We start from the raw sequence: 19797 nt of genomic DNA, 5'->3' as shown, positions 1-19797 counted from the left end.
TCCAAGGAATGGGGGAACAGAGGATGGTGGTCTCTTGACAATTTACACTGAACGTGGTAAATTGTCAATCTCTGTGGATCTATGTGCCCAGGGGCGGACTAATAATAGTCAGTGTAGAAAAATATTGTAGCTTTATCTGCTAAAATCCCTGTAAATCTAGCTTTTTTGGGGATTTAGAAAAGAAAGAGAAGCATCACATCTCTGAGGGAGTTGACTTCCACAGGGTCTGCTAGTTGTGTAACTGCTGTGCACTTTTACCACGACATTTAAAGGCACAATACAAGCATTTCCCCATCAGAGAGAGCAGCCCATATTTCACCATGGAATGAGAGTTTAACAAACCAGCAATTGGAAAAACACGTTCAATAGAGAGCTAACCTATGTTGAAAAACATGTCTAGGTCCAGTGCTTTGTCTGTGTTCCCTTATTGAACATCTCTTGGTTTTAATGAGTAATTACTGCCTCTTATTGGCAGAGGCAAGCAGCATGGTTATGTTGAAAATGTGCAAGGCCATTGAGAGACATGGAGATTGTTCCTGTGAAAGTGTTCTTGAAGGGTCATTTTTGTACTGCTCTCTGATTTGTCTGCCTGTTGAGCTTTTATGTAGATGGAGCGTCTGTCTCACGCAGCCAACCTCCTGGGAAAGGACACACAGTTTGTCTGTCTATCTGTCTGGTGGAGTATCTTCACAGAACTCTCACATCTAAATGGTTACTTATGCTGTCGGCCTAATGTACAGTATATCCCTCAAACTAGCTCACCCACAGTCCTGTCAAAATCACCTCTAGCATTAGGAGAAGACCGTACAGTTCCAATGTTAAAGCCAGGATTACTGAATGGGGGACTGTTAACATACTGATAAAATGGCTAGTCTGAGTCATTAGCCATCACCATTGGTCACTAATAATGTTCAACATGGCCCTAGTACCCTGCCCTGCTCACAAGCTCCCACTCGGCCCTCCCTCTGACCTGGGAGATGCTCTCCCTCATGCTGGGGGAGCGTTGCCTGCGGGTGGTGGTGGTGGCCATGGTGGTGGTGGTCTCCATGATGGTGGTGGACATGTCGGAGACAGCCAGTGGGGTGGTGGAGGTGGTCTCAGTGGTCAGCACTGACAGTGAGTCTCCCACCAGCCTCAGGTTCCCCTCAGCCTGGACACTGGGGTCACTCTCTGCCGCCAGCTTAAGCACCTGCAGGCCGTTATAGTAGAGACCAGAGATCTGGCCCTGGAACGGCCGGCCCTTATCCTGACCCCCGATCTTTATCGCTGCTTGGCTGTTGAAGATCGTCAGCTGTCGTCCTATAGTGTGGTAAAGGAAGAGGAGAAAGAGAGATAGAGAAAGAAAGAGATAGAAGTGGATAGAGAGAGAGACAGACACAAACAGGCAGACATCCAATTACATTTAAGCAATAAGGCCCGAGGGGGTGTAGTATATGGCCAATATACTACAGCAAAGGGCTGTTCTTAGGCACGACGCAAAGCGATGTGGTTAGTCATGGTATATTGGCCATATACTGTACCATAAACCCCCGAGGTGCCTTATTGCTACTATAAACTGGTTACCAATGTGATTAGAGCAGTAAAAATAAATGTTTTGTCATACCCATGGTATATGGTCTGATATACCACGGCTGTCAGCCAATCAGCATTCAGGGTGTGAACCACCCAGTTTATAATATGAGTTATACCGTGCTAAAGATTCAGAAGGGCCTTAGTAAAATGTTGTGATAGGCATGTTAACACCTTGTCTGGAATGTTAAATTCAATCAAAGTGGTCTGGTTTGTATTTTGCATATTTCTAATCAGTCGTCTTATTGGCACAGAGCTAAGGGCCCCAATATGCTCTGAGGGTAAGCTGTGGTTAGTTTGAATGTTAAATTGTTACATCAAATGGTTGGTGTTTAAAAGCAGAGTTCGTGACTTGGCTTGATCCTGGTCATAGGGTCAACAAAGGGTATTTTCAAATGGGTTAAGTCTTTGCAAGAGGGGAAGGTGGCACAATAGTGGGTATACTTTGAATTGAATTGAGCTATCAGTGTGTTGACAGAGAGTAATGGAGAGAAAGGAGAGTCATGGGAAATTGTAAGCACATAACTTCCCTTCATAAAACATAGGAAGTCGTTTCTTTGAATTGATGGACAACTAGGGACTGGGCATTTCCCCTTCATCCTCTCGGTCGGCTGGTGGACCAATCAGTGATGTTTCTCTGGAGCAGCACTGACAATAAGCACTGTTACTGTTAAATCATCACTCAGTGAGATCAGCATGTTGAGAGAGGGTCATGTAATGTGTGTCCTTATCAGGAGATTGCTGATTAACTACGTAGCTATGCAGTGTTGCACTGACAGTAATTTACCTGTCTGTCATGGTCTCAGCCCCTTTGTCCCTGAACATGTCTGTGATATGGTTGCCAAGATGCAGGGAAATCATCTGGAGGTATAGTAGGGAGAGTATAGTGGTGTTTAGTGGGGTCAAATTAGCGTGGGCCTTTTAGTATTGCCAATTAACCGCAGCATGGACTATACATGAACCTTCCAGTTTAGAGAATTTAGAGAGACCAGGATGTTAATTTAAATGTAATGTTTACTGTGAGATACTGTAATACCTTGTTGTAAGAACCACCAGCATTAGATGAAATGTTCCTTTACCAGCTAATTATTCCAGTTGTTTAGCAGGTTAGTTATCATTATCAGCAATGATGTTCGCATCACAAGAATAACAAACAGATGATAACAATGTAATAAAATCAGCAGCGTCTAATTAAACACAGTAATTAGGAGGGACTTTGTTGGAGGGTTAGTCAGGGGTTATGTTTATTTAGTTAAATAGTTTTAAAATCTCTGAAGAGGTGCAGCATTCCCAGGGGATGGCAAAGGATACCTGGTAGATGTACTGTCTGTCTCCCATGATACTAGATGGCATTAGGTAAGTTATTCTAAATGGCTATCGGTTATATGGCTGAGATGGCTGTTTGCCATCATAGTCACAACCATCCACAGTCAATTTCAGTCCAGTCCCAAACGAACCCAACATGCTGGCATCTGTATTTCTATACTGTACATACAGTTGGTAACAGCATTTCATCCTTTGCTTGCCACCTTTGTCTCTTAGCACTGCACCTCTTACAGGGATTAGACAGAGGGATTTAAACTGGATTTAGCAACTGTTTAATGGATGAATTCATTTTCTGTTTACCTTTGTCGAGTAGCCACTCGTCAACTACCCGACCAAGTCGGTATGGGATTCTTTGTCTAGCAATAGCCAGGCGCTCATTATCAAAGTTCCCTTCAAAGAATTTGGAGAGACAGATTAGAGGTTAAAGTCTGGAAGTTGAAAGATCACAAGGTTAGAGACAGGGCATCATGGCTAACACGTTTAGCAAGTTATCAATTTTAACCCAGCTTCAGGTTAAAAAAAACTTGTGCTTTACTTAGTGGTATTTATTAAAGGGACAGCAACAAAGGGCAGACTAGTTAGAATGGTGTTTAGTTTTATTTATAAACTTCTGAGCTGGTTCATTTAGTGGGGATTGGTGTATTTATGTACGTTTTAACCAAGCATCAGGGTTTAAATGCAAACAAAATGGAAGAACAGATAGAACTGTACTTGGGAGAAATCAGCCAGGGAGAAACAACACATGCAACATCAATTCACAATTTCACCTTTAGAACCATGAACACAGTTTAAGTAAATTGCAGGAAGAGATTTTCTGGTTGTTATCATCTCAATGGAAGGGCAAACCTATGGTGATTATTACTGTTAGGGGAAGTAGCCTAGCAGGGTTCCTTATTCTTGAAGAAAGTGATTCATGATAGCATAAAAATGTGATACACAGACATTACAATCAACTGCTAGTTACTCAGAAAAAATAAATATATACAGTACCAGTCAAAAGTTGACACACCTACTCATTCAAGGGTTTTTCTATATTTCAACTATTTTCTATGTTGTAGAATAAAAGTGAAGACATCAAAACTATGAAATAACACATTATGGAATGATGTAGTAACCAAAAAAGTGTTAAACAAATCAAAATATATGTTATATTCTTCAAAGTAGCCACCCCTTGCATTGATGACAGCTTTGCATACTCTTGGCATTCTCTCAACCAGCTTCATGAGGAATGCTTTTCCAGCAGTCTTGAAGGAGTTCCCACATATGCTGAGCACTTGTTGGCTGCTTTTCCTTCACTCTTCGGTCCAATTCATCCCAAACTCAATTGTGTTGAGGTCGGGTGATTGTGGAGGCCAGGTCATCTGATTCCATCAATCTCCTTCTTGGTCAAAAATACCTTACACAACAATCTGAGGTGCAATCTGAGGTGCAGTTAACTCTAATTAACTAATCCTATGCAACAGAGGTAACTCTTGGTCTTCCTTTCCTGTGACGGTCCTCATGAGAGCCAGTTTCATCATAGCGCTTGATGGTTGTTGAGAATGCACTTGTCCTGGTAATCTGTCTGGCTTTGCGACCTTGTGAATGTTAACCTGTTTAAAGGTCTTACTCACATCAGCTACGGAGAGCGTGAACACACAGCAGTCCGGAACAGCTGGTGCTCTCATGCATGGTTCAATTCTACGAAACAGTCATGTAGCTTATCACCTGCTTCATCTGACCACTTCCATATTGAGTGTGCCACTGGTACTACCTGTTTGAGTTTTTTCTTGTAAGCAGGAATCAGGAGGATAGAGTTACACTTACAGGTATATTTTCCAAATGGAGGGCGAGGGAGAGCTTTGTATGCGTCTCTGTGTGTAGAGCAAAGGTGATCTAGAGTTTTTATTTACATCTAGTTGTATAGGTGATATGCTGGTAGAAATGAGGTAAAACAGATTTCATTTTTCCTGCATTAATGTCGCCGGCCACTAGGAACTCCGTCTCTGGGTGAACATTTCCTTTTTTGCATGCGGCCCTTTACAGCTCGTTGAGAGCGGTCTTTGTGCTAGCATCGGTTTCTGGTGGTAAATAGACAGCTACAAAAATATATATGAAAATTATCTTGGTAAATAGTATGGTTAAAGCTTATTGTTAGGTATTCTAACTCAGGCGAGCAGAATCTTGACACTTCCTTCATATTTGAGATCGCTCAACAGTTGTGAGCCAACCCCTCCCTTGAGCTTCCCCGATGCCACCGTTCTGTCCTGCTGATGTACAGAAAAAACAGCTAGATTTATATTTACCATGTCCTTGTTCAGCCATAACTCAGAGAACCATAGGATATTACAGTTCTTCAGATCACTTTGATTGGAAAGTCGCGAACGGAGCTCATCCAGTTTTTTCTCCAGTGACTGCATGTTCGCCAATATAACTATTTATCCAATCTCCGACGTAGTCTCGTTAGGTATCCCGCAATGCGGCCTGAATAGAGTACAACAGTATGAGTCATAATACCCATTGCAAGATGGCGCCGACAAAGATGGTTGCCTTGCTTCGAGTCCTTAGGAAACTATGCAGTATTTTTAAAAAATGTATTACATTTACATTGTTACATTTACATTGTTACCCCAGGAAATATGAAGTCTTATTGCATACAGTCGGGAGGAACTATTGGATATAAGAGCGACGTCAACTTGACAACATTACGATCAGGAATACAACTTTCCCGAAGCAGATCCATTGTTCATACCACCATGCAGGACATTGGATCTAATCCCAGAGGCCAACCCAAAACAACTTTGCCGCAAAAGAGGTAGACGGAGCTGCCTCCTGGTCGATCTTCAAAGGAGTGCCTACCACTTCCGAGTATTCTACTCGCCAATGTCCAGTCTCTAGACAACAAGGTGGATGAAATCATGTCACGGGTTGCCTTCCAGAGAGACATCGGAGATTGTAACATTCTCTGTTTCACGGAAACATGGCTCTCTCGGGATATGTTGTTGGAGTCGGTACGCCACTGGGTTTCTTCATGCGTCGCGCTGACAGAAATAAACACCTCTCTGGGAAGAAGAAGGACGGGGGTGTATGCTTCATGATTAACGACTCATGGTATAACCATAACAACATACAGGAACTCAAGTCCTTCTGCTCACCCGACCTAGAATTCCTTACAATCAAATGCCGACCATATCATCTCCCAAGACAATTCTCGTCAGTTATCGTCACAGCTGTGTATATACCCCCTCAAGCAGATACCACAAATGCCCTCAAGGAACTTCACTGGACTCTGCATTTATTGTAGCTGGGGATTTTAACAAATCAAATTTGAGAACAAGGCTAAGCTAAATTTGATCAGCATATTGATTGCAGCACTGACACGGGCAATACGCTTGATCACTGCTACTCTACCTTCCGCGATGCATACAAAGTCCTCCCCCGCCCTCCCTTCGGCAAATCTGACCACGACGCCATCTTACTCCTACCGTCTTATAGACAGAAACTCAAACAGGATGTACCAGTGACAAGAGCCATTCAACGCTGGTCTGACCAATCAGAATCCACACTTTAAGTTTGTTTTGATCACGCGGACTGGGATATGTTTCGGTCAGCCTCAGAGAACAACATTGATCTATACGCTGACTTGTTGAGTGAGTTTATAAGGAAGTGCAATGGAGATGTTGTACCCACTTTGACTATTAAAACCTACCTTAACCCATCTCCAAAGTGGAGTCGCAATTCAATGGCCCTGACACGAGACGTATGTGTTTGTGACAAATAAAATTGGATTTGATAATCTTGCTCTGATTTGTCATCCTGAGGGTCCCAGAGATAAAATGTAGCATAGTCTTTTTTGGTAAAATCCATTTTTATATTCAAATGTAGGATCTGGGTTCTATAGTTTGAACCTCTGCTGTCTTTAGATGAACACAAAAGTGTCAACTAGAGAATAAATGCAGGAGTTTGCAGGGATTTGTAGTTTTGCATGATGTCTAATTTGATGCTACTAAGCATTTCTGAATCTGAGAGTAAATAGAGCCGAAGATATTGAAAAAGTCACCTTGTCTGAAAGAGATATACATGGTTATCAAAACCACAGGCCCTATTTTAAGTGTTTCTAAAATACCCTATTGGAAAAATAAATGTTGGGAAAACTATTTGTGTCACGCCCTGACTTGTTTCACCTGTCCTCGTTCTTGTCTCCACCCCTTCCAGGTGTCGCCTGTCTTCTCCACTTCTCCTCTGGGTATTTATACCTGTGTTTTCTGTCTGTCTGTGCCAGTTCGTCTTGTTTGTCAAGTTTACCAGCAGTTGTCCTGTCAGCTCCTGTCTTTTCCCAGCCTTTCTTTTTCTCGTCTTCCTGGTTTATGACCCTTGTCTGTCCTGACCCTGTACCCGCCCGCCTGACCTCACTGCCTGTCCCTGACCCTGCCTGCCATCCTGTACCTTAGCTCCACCTCTGGATTACTGAACTCTGCCTGACCCTGATGCCTGCCTTCCTGTACATTAGCTCCTACTCTGCATTACTGAACTCTGCCTGACCCTGATGCCTGCCGTCCTGTACCTTTGCTCCAACTCTGCATTACTGAACTCGGCCTGGGCCTGCCTGCCGTCCTGTACTTTAGCTCCACCTATGGATTACTCAACTCTGCCTGACCCTGATGCCTGCGGTACTGTACCTTAGCTCCTACTCTGCATTACTGAACTCTGCCTGGGCCTGCCTGCCGTCCAGTACCTTAGCTCCAACTCTGCATTACTGAACTCGGCCTGGGCCTGCCTGCCGTCCTGTACTTTAGCTCCACCTATGGATTACTCAACTCTGCCTGACCCTGATGCCTGCGGTACTGTACCTTAGCTCCTACTCTGCATTACTGAACTCTGCCTGGGTCTGCCTGCCGTCCTGTACCTTAGCTCCACCTCTGGATTACTGAACTCTGCCTGACCCTGATGCCTGCCGTCCTGTACTTTAGCTCCTACTCTGGATTACTGAACTCTGCCTGACCCTGATGCCTGCCGTCCTGTACTTTAGCTCCTACTCTGGATTACTGAACTCTGCCTGACCCTGATGCCTGCCATCCTGTACTTTAGCTCCTACTCTGGATTACTGAACTCTGCCTGACCCTGATGCCTGCCGTCCTGTACCTTAGCTCATACTCTGGATTACTGAACTCTGCCTGACCCTGACCCTGATGCCTGCCGTCCTGTACCTTAGCTCCTACTCTGGATTACTGAACTCTGCCTGACCCTGATGCTTGCCGTCCTGTACCTTAGCTCATACTCTGGATTACTGAACTCTGCCTGACCCTGATGCCTGCCGTCCTGTACCTTAGCTCCTACTCTGGATTACTGAACTCTGCCTGACCCTGATGCCTGCCGTCCTGTACCTTAGTTCCTACTCTGGATTACTGAACTCTGCCTGACCCTGATGCCTGCCGTCCTGTACCTTAGCTCCTACTCTGGATTACTGAACTCTGCCTGACCCTGATGCCTGCCGTCCTGTACCTTAGCTCCTACTCTGGATTACTGAACTCTGCCTGGGCCTGCCTGCCGTCCTGTACCTTAGCTCCTACTCTGGATTACTGAACTCTGCCTGACCCTGATGCCTGCCGTCCTGTACCTTAGCTCCTACTCTGCATTACTGAACTCTGCCTGGGCCTGCCTGCCGTCCTGTACCTTTGCTCCTACTCTGGATTACTGAACTCTGCCTGACCCTGATGCCTGCCGTCCTGTACTTTAGCTCCTACTCTGGATTACTGAACTCTGCCTGACCCTGATGCCTGCCGTCCTGTACTTTAGCTCCTACTCTGGATTACTGAACTCTGCCTGACCCTGATGCCTGCCATCCTGTACTTTAGCTCCTACTCTGGATTACTGAACTCTGCCTGACCCTGATGCCTGCCGTCCTGTACCTTAGCTCATACTCTGGATTACTGAACTCTGCCTGACCCTGACCCTGATGCCTGCCGTCCTGTACCTTAGCTCCTACTCTGGATTACTGAACTCTGCCTGACCCTGATGCTTGCCGTCCTGTACCTTAGCTCATACTCTGGATTACTGAACTCTGCCTGACCCTGATGCCTGCCGTCCTGTACCTTAGCTCCTACTCTGGATTACTGAACTCTGCCTGGGCCTGCCTGCCGTCCTGTACCTTAGCTCCTACTCTGGATTACTGAACTCTGCCTGACCCTGATGCCTGCCGTCCTGTACCTTAGCTCCTACTCTGCATTACTGAACTCTGCCTGGGCCTGCCTGCCGTCCTGTACCTTTGCTCCTACTCTGGATTACTGAACTCTGCCTGACCCTGATGCCTGCCGTCCTGTACCTTAGCTCCTACTCTGCATTACTGAACTCTGCCTGGGCCTGCCTGCCGTCCTGTACCTTAGCTCCTACTCTGGATTACTGAACTCTGCCTGACCCTGACCCTGATGCCTGCCGTCCTGTACCTTAGCTCCACCTCTGGATTACTGAACTCTGCCTGACCCTGATGCCTGCCGTCCTGTACCTTAGCTCCACCTCTGGATTACTGAACTCTGCCTGACCCTGATGCCTGCCGTCCTGTACCTTAGCTCCTACTCTGCATTACTGAACTCTGCCTGACCCTGATGCCTGCCGTCCTGTACCTTAGCTCCTACTCTGCATTACTGAACTCTGCCTGGGCCTGCCTGCCGTCCTGTACCTTAGCTCCTACTCTGGATTACTGAACTCTGCCTGACCCTGACCCTGATGCCTGCCGTCCTGTACCTTAGCTCCACCTCTGGATTACTGAACTCTGCCTGACCCTGATGCCTGCCGTCCTGTACCTTAGCTCCTACTCTGGATTACTGAACTCTGCCTGACCCTGATGCCTGCCGTCCTGTACCTTAGCTCCTACTCTGGATTACTGAACTCTGCCTGACCCTGATGCCTGCCGTCCTGTACCTTAGCTCCTACTCTGGATTACTGAACTCTGCCTGACCCTGATGCCTGCCGTCCTGTACCTTAGCTCCTACTCTGGATTACTGAACTCTGCCTGACCCTGATGCCTGCCGTCCTGTACCTTTGCTCCTACTCTGGATTATCAACCCCTGCCTACCTTGACCTGTCATTTGCCTGCCCCTGTTTTTACAATTTGAACAATGTTCCCTGTTTGACCGCTAGGTTTTTTGGATATTATATCACCTCCACTGCGGGGCTCTATAGCGTCCTCTCCTCTTTCTTTGAGTGTTGGTGATTTGGGCCTGGTCTGTGATAATCATTGTGTCTTTCGCCTCTGACTAATGGAAGTAGAAGCTTAGTGATAGCTGTTCTGATGTCCAGCTCTTTATGGCCGTAGGAAACCATGGTGGAAACATTATGTACTCACTCCAGCCTCATTTCATCATTGGATTACACATCTATCAGACTAAAAATGAAATAACCTTCCAAAATGTCACGAATACCACCGAAGGTGGCTCCCCTTCCTGCTCGGGTGGCGCTCGCCGGTCGTCGTCGCCGGTCTATTAGCTGCCACAGATCCCTTTTTCCTTTTCGTTTGTTTTTGTCTAATTGTTTTCACTTGTTCCTTGTTGGGGTTTGGGAATGGGTGTTATTTAAGTTAGTTTTGCCCGCTGGTGTTTGTGCGGGCTTGTTGGTTTGTTACGTTTGGTGATGTATCGTGTTTTGGTTTTGTTTTTTTCGCTGTCCAGTGTGCATCTAGGTTTTGGGTTGATTTAGCGCCAATGTTTTGGGCATTCACCCATGTTTTGGCTTGGTTTTGCGCCAGTGTTTTGGGCATTCACCCATGTTTTGACTTGGTTTAGTGCCAGTGTTTTGGGCATTCACCCATGTTTTGACTTGGTTTAGTGCCAGTGTTTTGGGCATTCACCCATGTTTTGACTTGGTTTAGTGCCAGTGTTTTGGGCATTCACCCATGTTTTGACTTGGTTTAGTGCCAGTGTTTTGGGCATTCACCCATGTTTTGACTTGGTTTAGTGCCAGTGTTTTGGGCATTCACCCATGTTTTGGACCTGTTACGATTTGAAGGACATTAAAGCGTTTTCCCGTTCATTTCGCTCTCTGCATCTGATTCCTCACTCATTCCACTCACCCGACGTTACACAAAAGAAGGACCACAATGGCATCTCAGCTTTCTCTCTCATCCACTGCTCTACTCCTTCCACATACACAGTCATATTATATTTGGGTCAATCACTGACTGGGTTAGTGCCCCAGAGGTGGCATGCCAAAGTGGATGAGGTAGCCATCATAAAATAAAAACCTTGGGTAAAACTAGCCTTGAGCCGACCTCCACTTGATAAAAACCTTGGCTGTACTGTAACTAAACCTCTGCTGTAACTCTGTAATGTACAGTTCATTTTACCCTGGTCTTCTACACTTAACAGATATAAAGACATGCCTGTATCAGAAATCAAAACACACACAACTCCTACTATAAAGATAAAGTACAAAGAAATGCGAGGGCCAAAAATGTGGGCATCCAACTGATTGAGTAACTACACAATACATGTTCTAGTCTGATTATGTACTGAATATTCAGACAATGAGTAACTACACAACACATGTTCTAGTCTGATTATGTACTGAATATTCAGACAATGAGTAACTACACAACACATGTTCTAGTCTGATTATGTACTGAATATTCAGACAATGAGTAACTACACAACACATGTTCTAGTCTGATTATGTACTGAATATTCAGACAATGAGTAACTACACAACACATGTTCTAGTCTGATTACTGAATATTCAGACAAAGTAACTACACAACACATATCTATTAGTAGAATATTCAGTAGTAACTACACAACACAAGATTTTTGAATATTCAGACAATAGAATCATGTTATATCTGATTAGTAGACAATAGACACATGTTCTTTGATTAACTGAATATTCAGACAAGAATCTATATGAATAAGTAGTTACAAGAAGTTTTTGAAAGTAGAATCTATATCTAAGTAGTTAGAGAAGAGGTGAAAGTAGAATCTATATCTAAGTAGGTAGAGAAGAGGTGAAAGTAGAATATATATGTAAGTAGTTAGAGAAGAGGGGAAAGTAGAATATATACTTAGTTGTTAGAGAAGAGGTGAAAGTAGAATCTATATTTAGAGAAGAGGTGAAAGTAGAATCTATATTTAGAGAAGAGGAGAAAGTAGAATCTATATTTAGAGAAGAGGAGAAAGTAGAATCTATATTTAGAGAAGAGGAGAAAGTAGAATCTATATTTAGAGAAGAGGTGAAAGTAGAATCTATATTTAGAGAAGAGGAGAAAGTAGAATCTATATTTAGAGAAGAGGAGAAAGTAGAATCTATATTTAGAGAAGAGGAGAAAGTAGAATCTATATTTAGAGAAGTTTTGAAAGTAGAATCTATATTTAGAGAAGAGGAGAAAGTAGAATCTATATTTAGAGAAGAGGAGAAAGTAGAATCTATATTTAGAGAAGAGGTGAAAGTAGAATCTATATTTAGAGAAGAGGAGAAAGTAGAATCTATATTTAGAGAAGTTTTGAAAGTAGAATCTATATTTAGAGAAGAGGTGAAAGTAGAATCTATATTTAGAGAAGAGGTGAAAGTAGAATCTATATTTAGAGAAGTTTTGAAAGTAGAATCTATATTTAGAGAAGAGGAGAAAGTAGAATCTATATTTAGAGAAGAGGAGAAAGTAGAATCTATATTTAGAGAAGAGGTGAAAGTAGAATCTATATTTAGAGAAGAGGAGAAAGTAGAATCTATATTTAGAGAAGAGGAGAAAGTAGAATCTATATTTAGAGAAGTTTTGAAAGTAGAATCTATATCTAAGTAGTTAGAGAAGTTTTGAAAGTAGAATCTATATCTAAGTAGTTAGAGAAGTTTTGAAAGTAGAATCTATATTTAGAGAAGAGGTGAAAGTAGAATCTATATTTAGAGAAGAGGAGAAAGTAGAATCTATATTTAGAGAAGAGGTGAAAGTAGAATCTATATCTAAGTAGTTAGAGAAGTTTTGAAAGTAGAATCTATATCTAAGTAGTTAGAGAAGTTTTGAAAGTAGAATCTATATTTAGAGAAGAGGTGAAAGTAGAATCTATATTTAGAGAAGAGGAGAAAGTAGAATCTATATTTAGAGAAGAGGTGAAAGTAGAATCTATATCTAAGTAGTTAGAGAAGAGGTGAAAGTAGAATATATACTTAGTAGTTAGAGAAGAGGTGAAAGTAGAATCTATATCTAAGTAGTTAGAGAAGAGGTGAAAGTAGAATATATAGTAGTTAGAGAAGAGGTGAAAGTAGAATCTATATCTAAGTAGTTAGAGAAGTTTTGAAAGTAGAATCTATATCTAAGTAGTTAGAGAAGTTTTGAAAGTAGAATCTATATCTAAGTAGTTAGAGAAGAGGTGAAAGTAGAATCTATATCTAAGTAGTTAGAGAAGAGGTGAAAGTAGAATATATACTTAGTAGTTAGAGAAGAGGTGAAAGTAGAATATATATCTAAGTAGTTAGAGAAGTTTTGAAAGTAGAATCTATATCTAAGTAGTTAGAGAAGTTTTGAAAGTAGAATCTATATCAAAGTAGTTAGAGAAGAGGTGAAAGTAGAATCTATATCTAAGTAGTTAGAGAAGAGGTGAAAGTAGAATATATACTTAGTAGTTAGAGAAGAGGTGAAAGTAGAATATATATCTAAGTAGTTAGAGAAGAGGGGAAAGTAGAATCTATATCTAAGTAGGTAGAGAAGAGGGGAAAGTAGAATCTATATCTAAGTAGGTAGATAACAGAGGAATTTCCATCATGAACTAACAATCAAGAAAATAAAATGACACATTTGAGATAATCCTTTATTGTTAGCTTGGTCAATTTGATTTGGAAAGAAACAGATTATTAGAAATTAGTTATGTTCTGGCTCATAACAATGAATCATAAGGATGCAATGTGGATATTGCTTGGAGCTGATTTGTTAGCTAAAGCATGGAGAAGCAGAATGTGAGGGCTTGGGGATGGGGAACAGACGACAGAATGTGAGGGCTTGGGGACAGGGAACAGACGACAGAATGTGAGGGCTTGGGGATGGGGAACAGATGACAGAATGTGAGGGCTTGGGGACGGGGAACAGACGACAGAATGTGAGGGCTTGGGGATGGGGAACAGACGACAGAATGTGAGGGCTTGGGGACGGGGAACAGACGACAGAATGTGAGGGCTTAGGGACGGAGAACAGACAACAGAATGTGAGGGCTTGGGGACGGGGAACAGACGACAGAATGTGAGGTTCTTGGGGATGGGGAACAGATGACAGAATGTGAGGGCTTGGGGACGGGGAACAGACGACAGAATGTGAGGTTCTTGGGGACGGGGAACAGATGACAGAATGTGAGGGCTTGGGGACGGGGAACAGACGACAGAATGTGAGGGCTTGGGGACGGGGAACAGACGACAGAATGTGAGGGCTTGGGGACGGGGAACAGATGACAGAATGTGAGGGCTTGGGGACGGGGAACAGATGACAGAATGTGAGGGCTTGGGGACGGGGAACAGATGACAGAATGTGAGGGCTTGGGGACGGGGAACAGACGACAGAATGTGAGGGCTTGGGGACGGGGAACAGATGACAGAATATGAGGGCTTGGGGACGGGGAACAGATGACAGAATATGAGGGCTTGGGGACGGGGAACAGATGACAGAATGTGAGGGCTTGGGGACGGGGAACAGACGACAGAATGTGAGGGCTTGGGGATGGGGAACAGATGACAGAATGTGAGGGCTTGGGGATGGGGAACAGATGACAGAATGTGAGGTTCTTGGGGACGGGGAACAGACGACAGAATGTGAGGTTCTTGGGGATGGGGAACAGATGACAGAATGTGAGGTTCTTGGGGATGGGGAACAGATGACAGAATGTGAGGTTCTTGGGGATGGGGAACAGATGACAGAATGTGAGGTTCTTGGGGATGGGGAACAGATGACAGAATGTGAGGTTCTTGGGGACGGGGAACAGATGACAGAATGTGAGGGCTTGGGGACGGGGAACAGATGACAGAATGTGAGGGCTTGGGGATGGGGAACAGACGACAGAATGTGAGGGCTTGGGGACGGGGAACAGACGACAGAATGTGAGGGCTTGGGGACGGGGAACAGATGACAGAATATGAGGGCTTGGGGACGGGGAACAGACGACAGAATGTGAGGGCTTGGGGACGGGGAACAGATGACAGAATGTGAGGGCTTGGGGACGGGGAACAGATGACAGAATGTGAGGGCTTGGGGATGGGGAACAGATGACAGAATGTGAGGGCTTGGGGATGGGGAACAGATGACAGAATGTGAGGTTCTTGGGGACGGGGAACAGACGACAGAATGTGAGGTTCTTGGGGATGGGGAACAGATGACAGAATGTGAGGTTCTTGGGGATGGGGAACAGATGACAGAATGTGAGGGCTTGGGGACAGGGAACAGATGACAGAATGTGAGGTTCTTGGGGATGGGGAACAGATGACAGAATGTGAGGGCTTGGGGATGGGGAACAGATGACAGAATGTGAGGGCTTAGGGACGGGGAACAGATGACAGAATGTGAGGGCTTAGGGACGGGGAACAGATGACAGAATGTGAGGTTCTTGGGGACGGGGAACAGATGACAGAATGTGAGGGCTTGGGGACGGGGAAAAGATGACAGAATGTGAGGGCTTGGGGATGGGGAACAGACGACAGAATGTGAGTGCTTGGGGACAGGGAACAGACGACAGAATGAGAGCTCCTTTCTCCATCCTTTCAAGCCACACACACATCCACAGTTCTCTCATATAAAAGCACATTTTTTTACAGGCAGGGGGCCGGGGGTGAAATGAGAGCTGATATTTTGCTGAGGGGTCCTTCATTGCTCTGAGGCTGTGTGAAAATCCCATTCTCAGCTCCACTCTGCCTGGCTGCTACAATTACTGTGAAGAATTCAAATCCATCAAGGCAGATTCAGGAAAATGTGTCCTTTTCAGATTGTTATTAGATTGTTTATGCAATAGTTATCTGGGCACTCCATGTGGCGACTCCATTAAGTTCTCTGAATACATTAAAATCGTGAAATGGCACATATCAAAACAGAACCCTGGAGCGTGTTGAAAAGCCCCCCCATTTACTCTATGGCAAAAGGCAAATTTCTTGCTTGCCAAGCACATTCAACAACTGTCCTTGAATTTATGTGATATTTCATGTCTGTTTGCTAGAGCTTGGAATTGGAATCACCATGCACATTCCTCCATGTCTGTGTTTTCAAAATACAGCCTGGCAGCCTGGATCAATTTAGTTACCCCCCCCCCCATTCTCTTAATATATACAGTACATATCTGGAACTGCCAGTCCCACCCCCCCATCATCTCCTTTTCAAAGAGTCCTTCCCCATGCCTTACCTGGCGGGTAGCGTTCGATGACAGGTTGGTTGTCCACCTGGAGGGTGGCGTTGCCACCGCTGCGTGTGAAGCGCACAACATGGTACTTGCCATCGCTAACTATGACAGCCGGCTCGCCAATGGTGATGTCATCTGTCCCCACGTTGAAGATCACATCGATCTTTCCTTGTTCCTGGGGATGGAAGAAACAGAAAGGGTGTCTGAAGGGAAAGGACAAGTGAGATATTCACAAATCTAACAATGCTTTGACAATAGTAGCAGCTGCTATACCACTGGTGAGTAAGACATTGCCATAGTTTGTATTGTTACAGTGCTGCAGGGGTGGTAGTACCCTTGGTTGAGCAGGTCAGAGTTATCCTCCGTGACATAGGCAGTATGTTGGACTAGTACGCCTCCATCGGTTTCCATTCACCACCTGCCTCCCTCTGCGGTCTGCAGCCCAGCTCAGGGTTCCTCAAATGGATCACTGTTGACTTGACCTTGCTGTTTCTCTTCTACCTGACCTGACACATTCCCTTCACTGAATCGTCTCTCACAGCTAGAACCTACATCACAGGTCAGAGTTACTTCCTCTGGCTGCCTCTGGGTGGCGCTGCTAGGAAACTGGGCTGGGGAGCAAAACACTTTGTGTGTGGGCACTCTGCGACGACCGGGTGGGGCAGGTCTGAAGACCCTGTGATCAGACCACAAGGTCACAGTCATAGAGATCCTATTGTAATTCTTAATTCTATGGTCACGGTGCTAATGTGGCAGTGTGAGAGCACTAAAGACTAGATCATCTGTCTGACAGCTTCAACATGATCCCAGCCCAGTCTGTAAGATGCCTCTCACATCATGCTACTCACAACATAAAAATGTTCCATGCTTGAAATGTCCACTTCTTAAACATGATACTAAAATGGAAGGCTTTCAGAGATTCACTCAATGATCAGTTGGTACTGTCAGTAATATGGTAAGTGTTATCTTGTCTCCATGACTTGGGAATTGATCCCACGTGACCATTTGATGAGCAGATCAGAAACCATCAGGCATGATAAGGGGTTGATCCATCAGTATAGACATCTGACAGGAGGAAAACTGCCAAGAGGTGTCAGTCACCGATGATGAGAGAATATGGGCCATCTCACCTCAACCACTTCAGTCTGAGTCCCAGGAGAAATCAGATAACAGCTAGAGGATGATATTATGTAATAACCTGTAGTGTGATGATGGTTACCTGTTATCAGTTATCTGTTATCTAGTTAAAATATTGTCTAGTTATATGATTACTTTTCTTTTTAATTAACAATGTATGGGATTTTCACAAAGTGTTATAAAGGTCGAATCAATCCCAACCAGTGCCACTCCATCACATCAGTGTTGTGAACTGACAGAACCTTTGGGTGACCCCACCACAGCCACCACCCATACCACCCAGTGTCCTCCTGCTCCTCTGCCTTCTCCCCTTGGTAACCCCCAACAGTTTAACGGAGATTTCCCTGGAGATAGCAGTTCAGTTAGGGGTCAAGAGCAAGCTCCTCAGTCTGCATTCCTCACATTAAGCACTGTGATTCTTCCTGAACCCACAGAGCAGTTGGGGAAAGGAACCAAAGCTCAGTGTTGCCGGACAAGAAGAGCCCCTCCTGAGCACCATACATTTCTCATGCGGAAAGATCCCCTTTGTGTGATGTTCAATGACCCCATCAGTTCTTTTCATGGAGATTCAGGGTGACATTTCCCCTTGTGCAGCAGGGACCTGGGCTGGATGGTGGGGGCTGGAGGCTAGGGCTGGGGCTGACCTGACCCATCCCTCTCACCGCATCTTCTCTCACAGCTGGAACCTCCAACACAGATCAGAGTTACTTCCTCCGGCTGCCTGTGGGATGTGTATAGGCTGCATGGGAGGGCAGAAAGGAGAGGACATGTTCTTCTCGATTATATACTGCCCTCCGGTTCACCCCTGCGGCGCCTCAAAATAGCTTGCCTGTACCAGTCAAAGGCATGCCCCTGTACGCTGTGTGTAAAGCACAGGCTCAGGGTGTCTCCCACTCTTAGGCCATGGCCACGGTCACTGGCCCAGCTGCTCAGTGTGCGCTACTGTCCCCTCACCACTACCTGCGTTCTGTTCCTCTAATGTGCCATTCTGTTGCTAACACCTGTGTGTTCAGCCTGCTCCCGGCACACTTTAGTTCACATGTCAGGTGTGGCGGGGGGGAATGCAACTTTGCAACTATTTAAAATGTAGGCACCGTGTTATTTATCATTGTGTCTGGGGAACATGGAACACAGCTAAGAATAACAGCAAAGGGGACATGATGAGCTGTCGATATGTGCTCACGTAACCACCCAAGGAGGAGAGCCCTGGATCTTGTTCTGTTGAGCAGAAACCCCCACTACGGTTGATTGACAGTCAGAGTCTCACTGTAGAAACCGTTTCCTTCGCCCACACCTCTGTCCCTGACAGTGACCCCTCCCCCCTCCAGCAGTGTGTGGGTGGTACATTTAGAGGATCATAGCAATGTTAGCGTGTTCCTGTCTTTAGTGTGTTTGTGTGAGCGTAGGAGGGACTACGTCTTAATATGTGACTTGTTTCAGGAAACTAGGCTTATGTTGAGAATCACTACTTCACAGGAGAGGCATTTGAACGTTAACTTTTTATTTGTATCAAAATGTGTTTGACACAAACATGTATGCCATCTGTAAATATGAATACAACTGTTAAATTACGAGCCTAGTTGGTTTAGCCATGGAAAAGGACAGGAACCTTCCCGCTAGCCATGATTGGCTGATATAATGGATGGGTTGGACATGCTGAGAGATGCTGCCATGTAGCTTCTGTCTATAACATGAACTACTCAGTATGTGTGGGTAATCCTTTCTAACGCTGCTTTTTTGAAATATATCACGTCGTGGAACTGAAAAAGTGTTGTTCTCCACCTTCTGGAGGACCGAGTTTTGAAATCAGTTGAATTAGAGTATGATTACTAAGGAGATGGAGAAAATTCTGCCATTTGATTGCAAATATGCAGAGGGAGTCAAAAAGAGAACACACAGAAGGCTGTTGTATAAAATACCTGTCTCTGGATTACATCTTCAAACTAAGGCAACCATGGCATCCGTGACAGAGAGGGAGAAGCGTCCATCCATATATACGGGTAAGATAGTCCAGCTAGCTACATTTTCAGATATTATACGTTTCTAATTTTGTCAGAAAGTTATTTTCATTTCAAGTTAAAGTGTACTGTTAGCTAGCTAGTTAACATTAGCTGGTTGGATCGCTAGCTAACGTTACGTGTATGATCTGTGTAGTAATATTATTCGTATCTCAGAGCCATTTGCTTTTCTAGTTATAGCCTAATGATAGATAGCAAGCTAACATTGAACATGGTTGGTTAGCTACCTGCAGATTCATGCAGGATAGTAAGGTTATGAGTTGGGAGTTATGGCTCATTGTTTAGCTAGCTAGTTACATGTCTAAACAAAATACTCTCTGCAAGTAACCGTTTCATTACACACTTCTGTATCCTGTGGATGTGACAAATCAACTTTGATTTGATTTGATATAGTATGTTTTTACCAGAGACGGTAATGTGAA

The 19797-nt window shown here is 44.5% G+C and overlaps 1 protein-coding gene across 1 annotated transcript in view; it reads right to left on the bottom strand.

Annotated features, from left to right (window-relative positions):
* The window catches only part of nrxn2a (neurexin 2a), a 381645-nt gene that overhangs the window by 17935 nt on the left and 343913 nt on the right, over positions 1 to 19797 (bottom strand). Inside the window, 3 exon segments of the mRNA XM_046317726.1 lie at positions 971 to 1299; positions 3196 to 3285; positions 16224 to 16395. Coding sequence (XP_046173682.1) covers positions 971 to 1299; positions 3196 to 3285; positions 16224 to 16395 — 591 coding nt within the window.

Source organism: Oncorhynchus gorbuscha, linkage group LG20 (genome assembly GCF_021184085.1).
Source record: "Oncorhynchus gorbuscha isolate QuinsamMale2020 ecotype Even-year linkage group LG20, OgorEven_v1.0, whole genome shotgun sequence".
Taxonomy (NCBI): Eukaryota; Metazoa; Chordata; class Actinopteri; order Salmoniformes; family Salmonidae; genus Oncorhynchus; species Oncorhynchus gorbuscha.
This window is presented reverse-complemented; position numbering and strand designations above follow the sequence as displayed.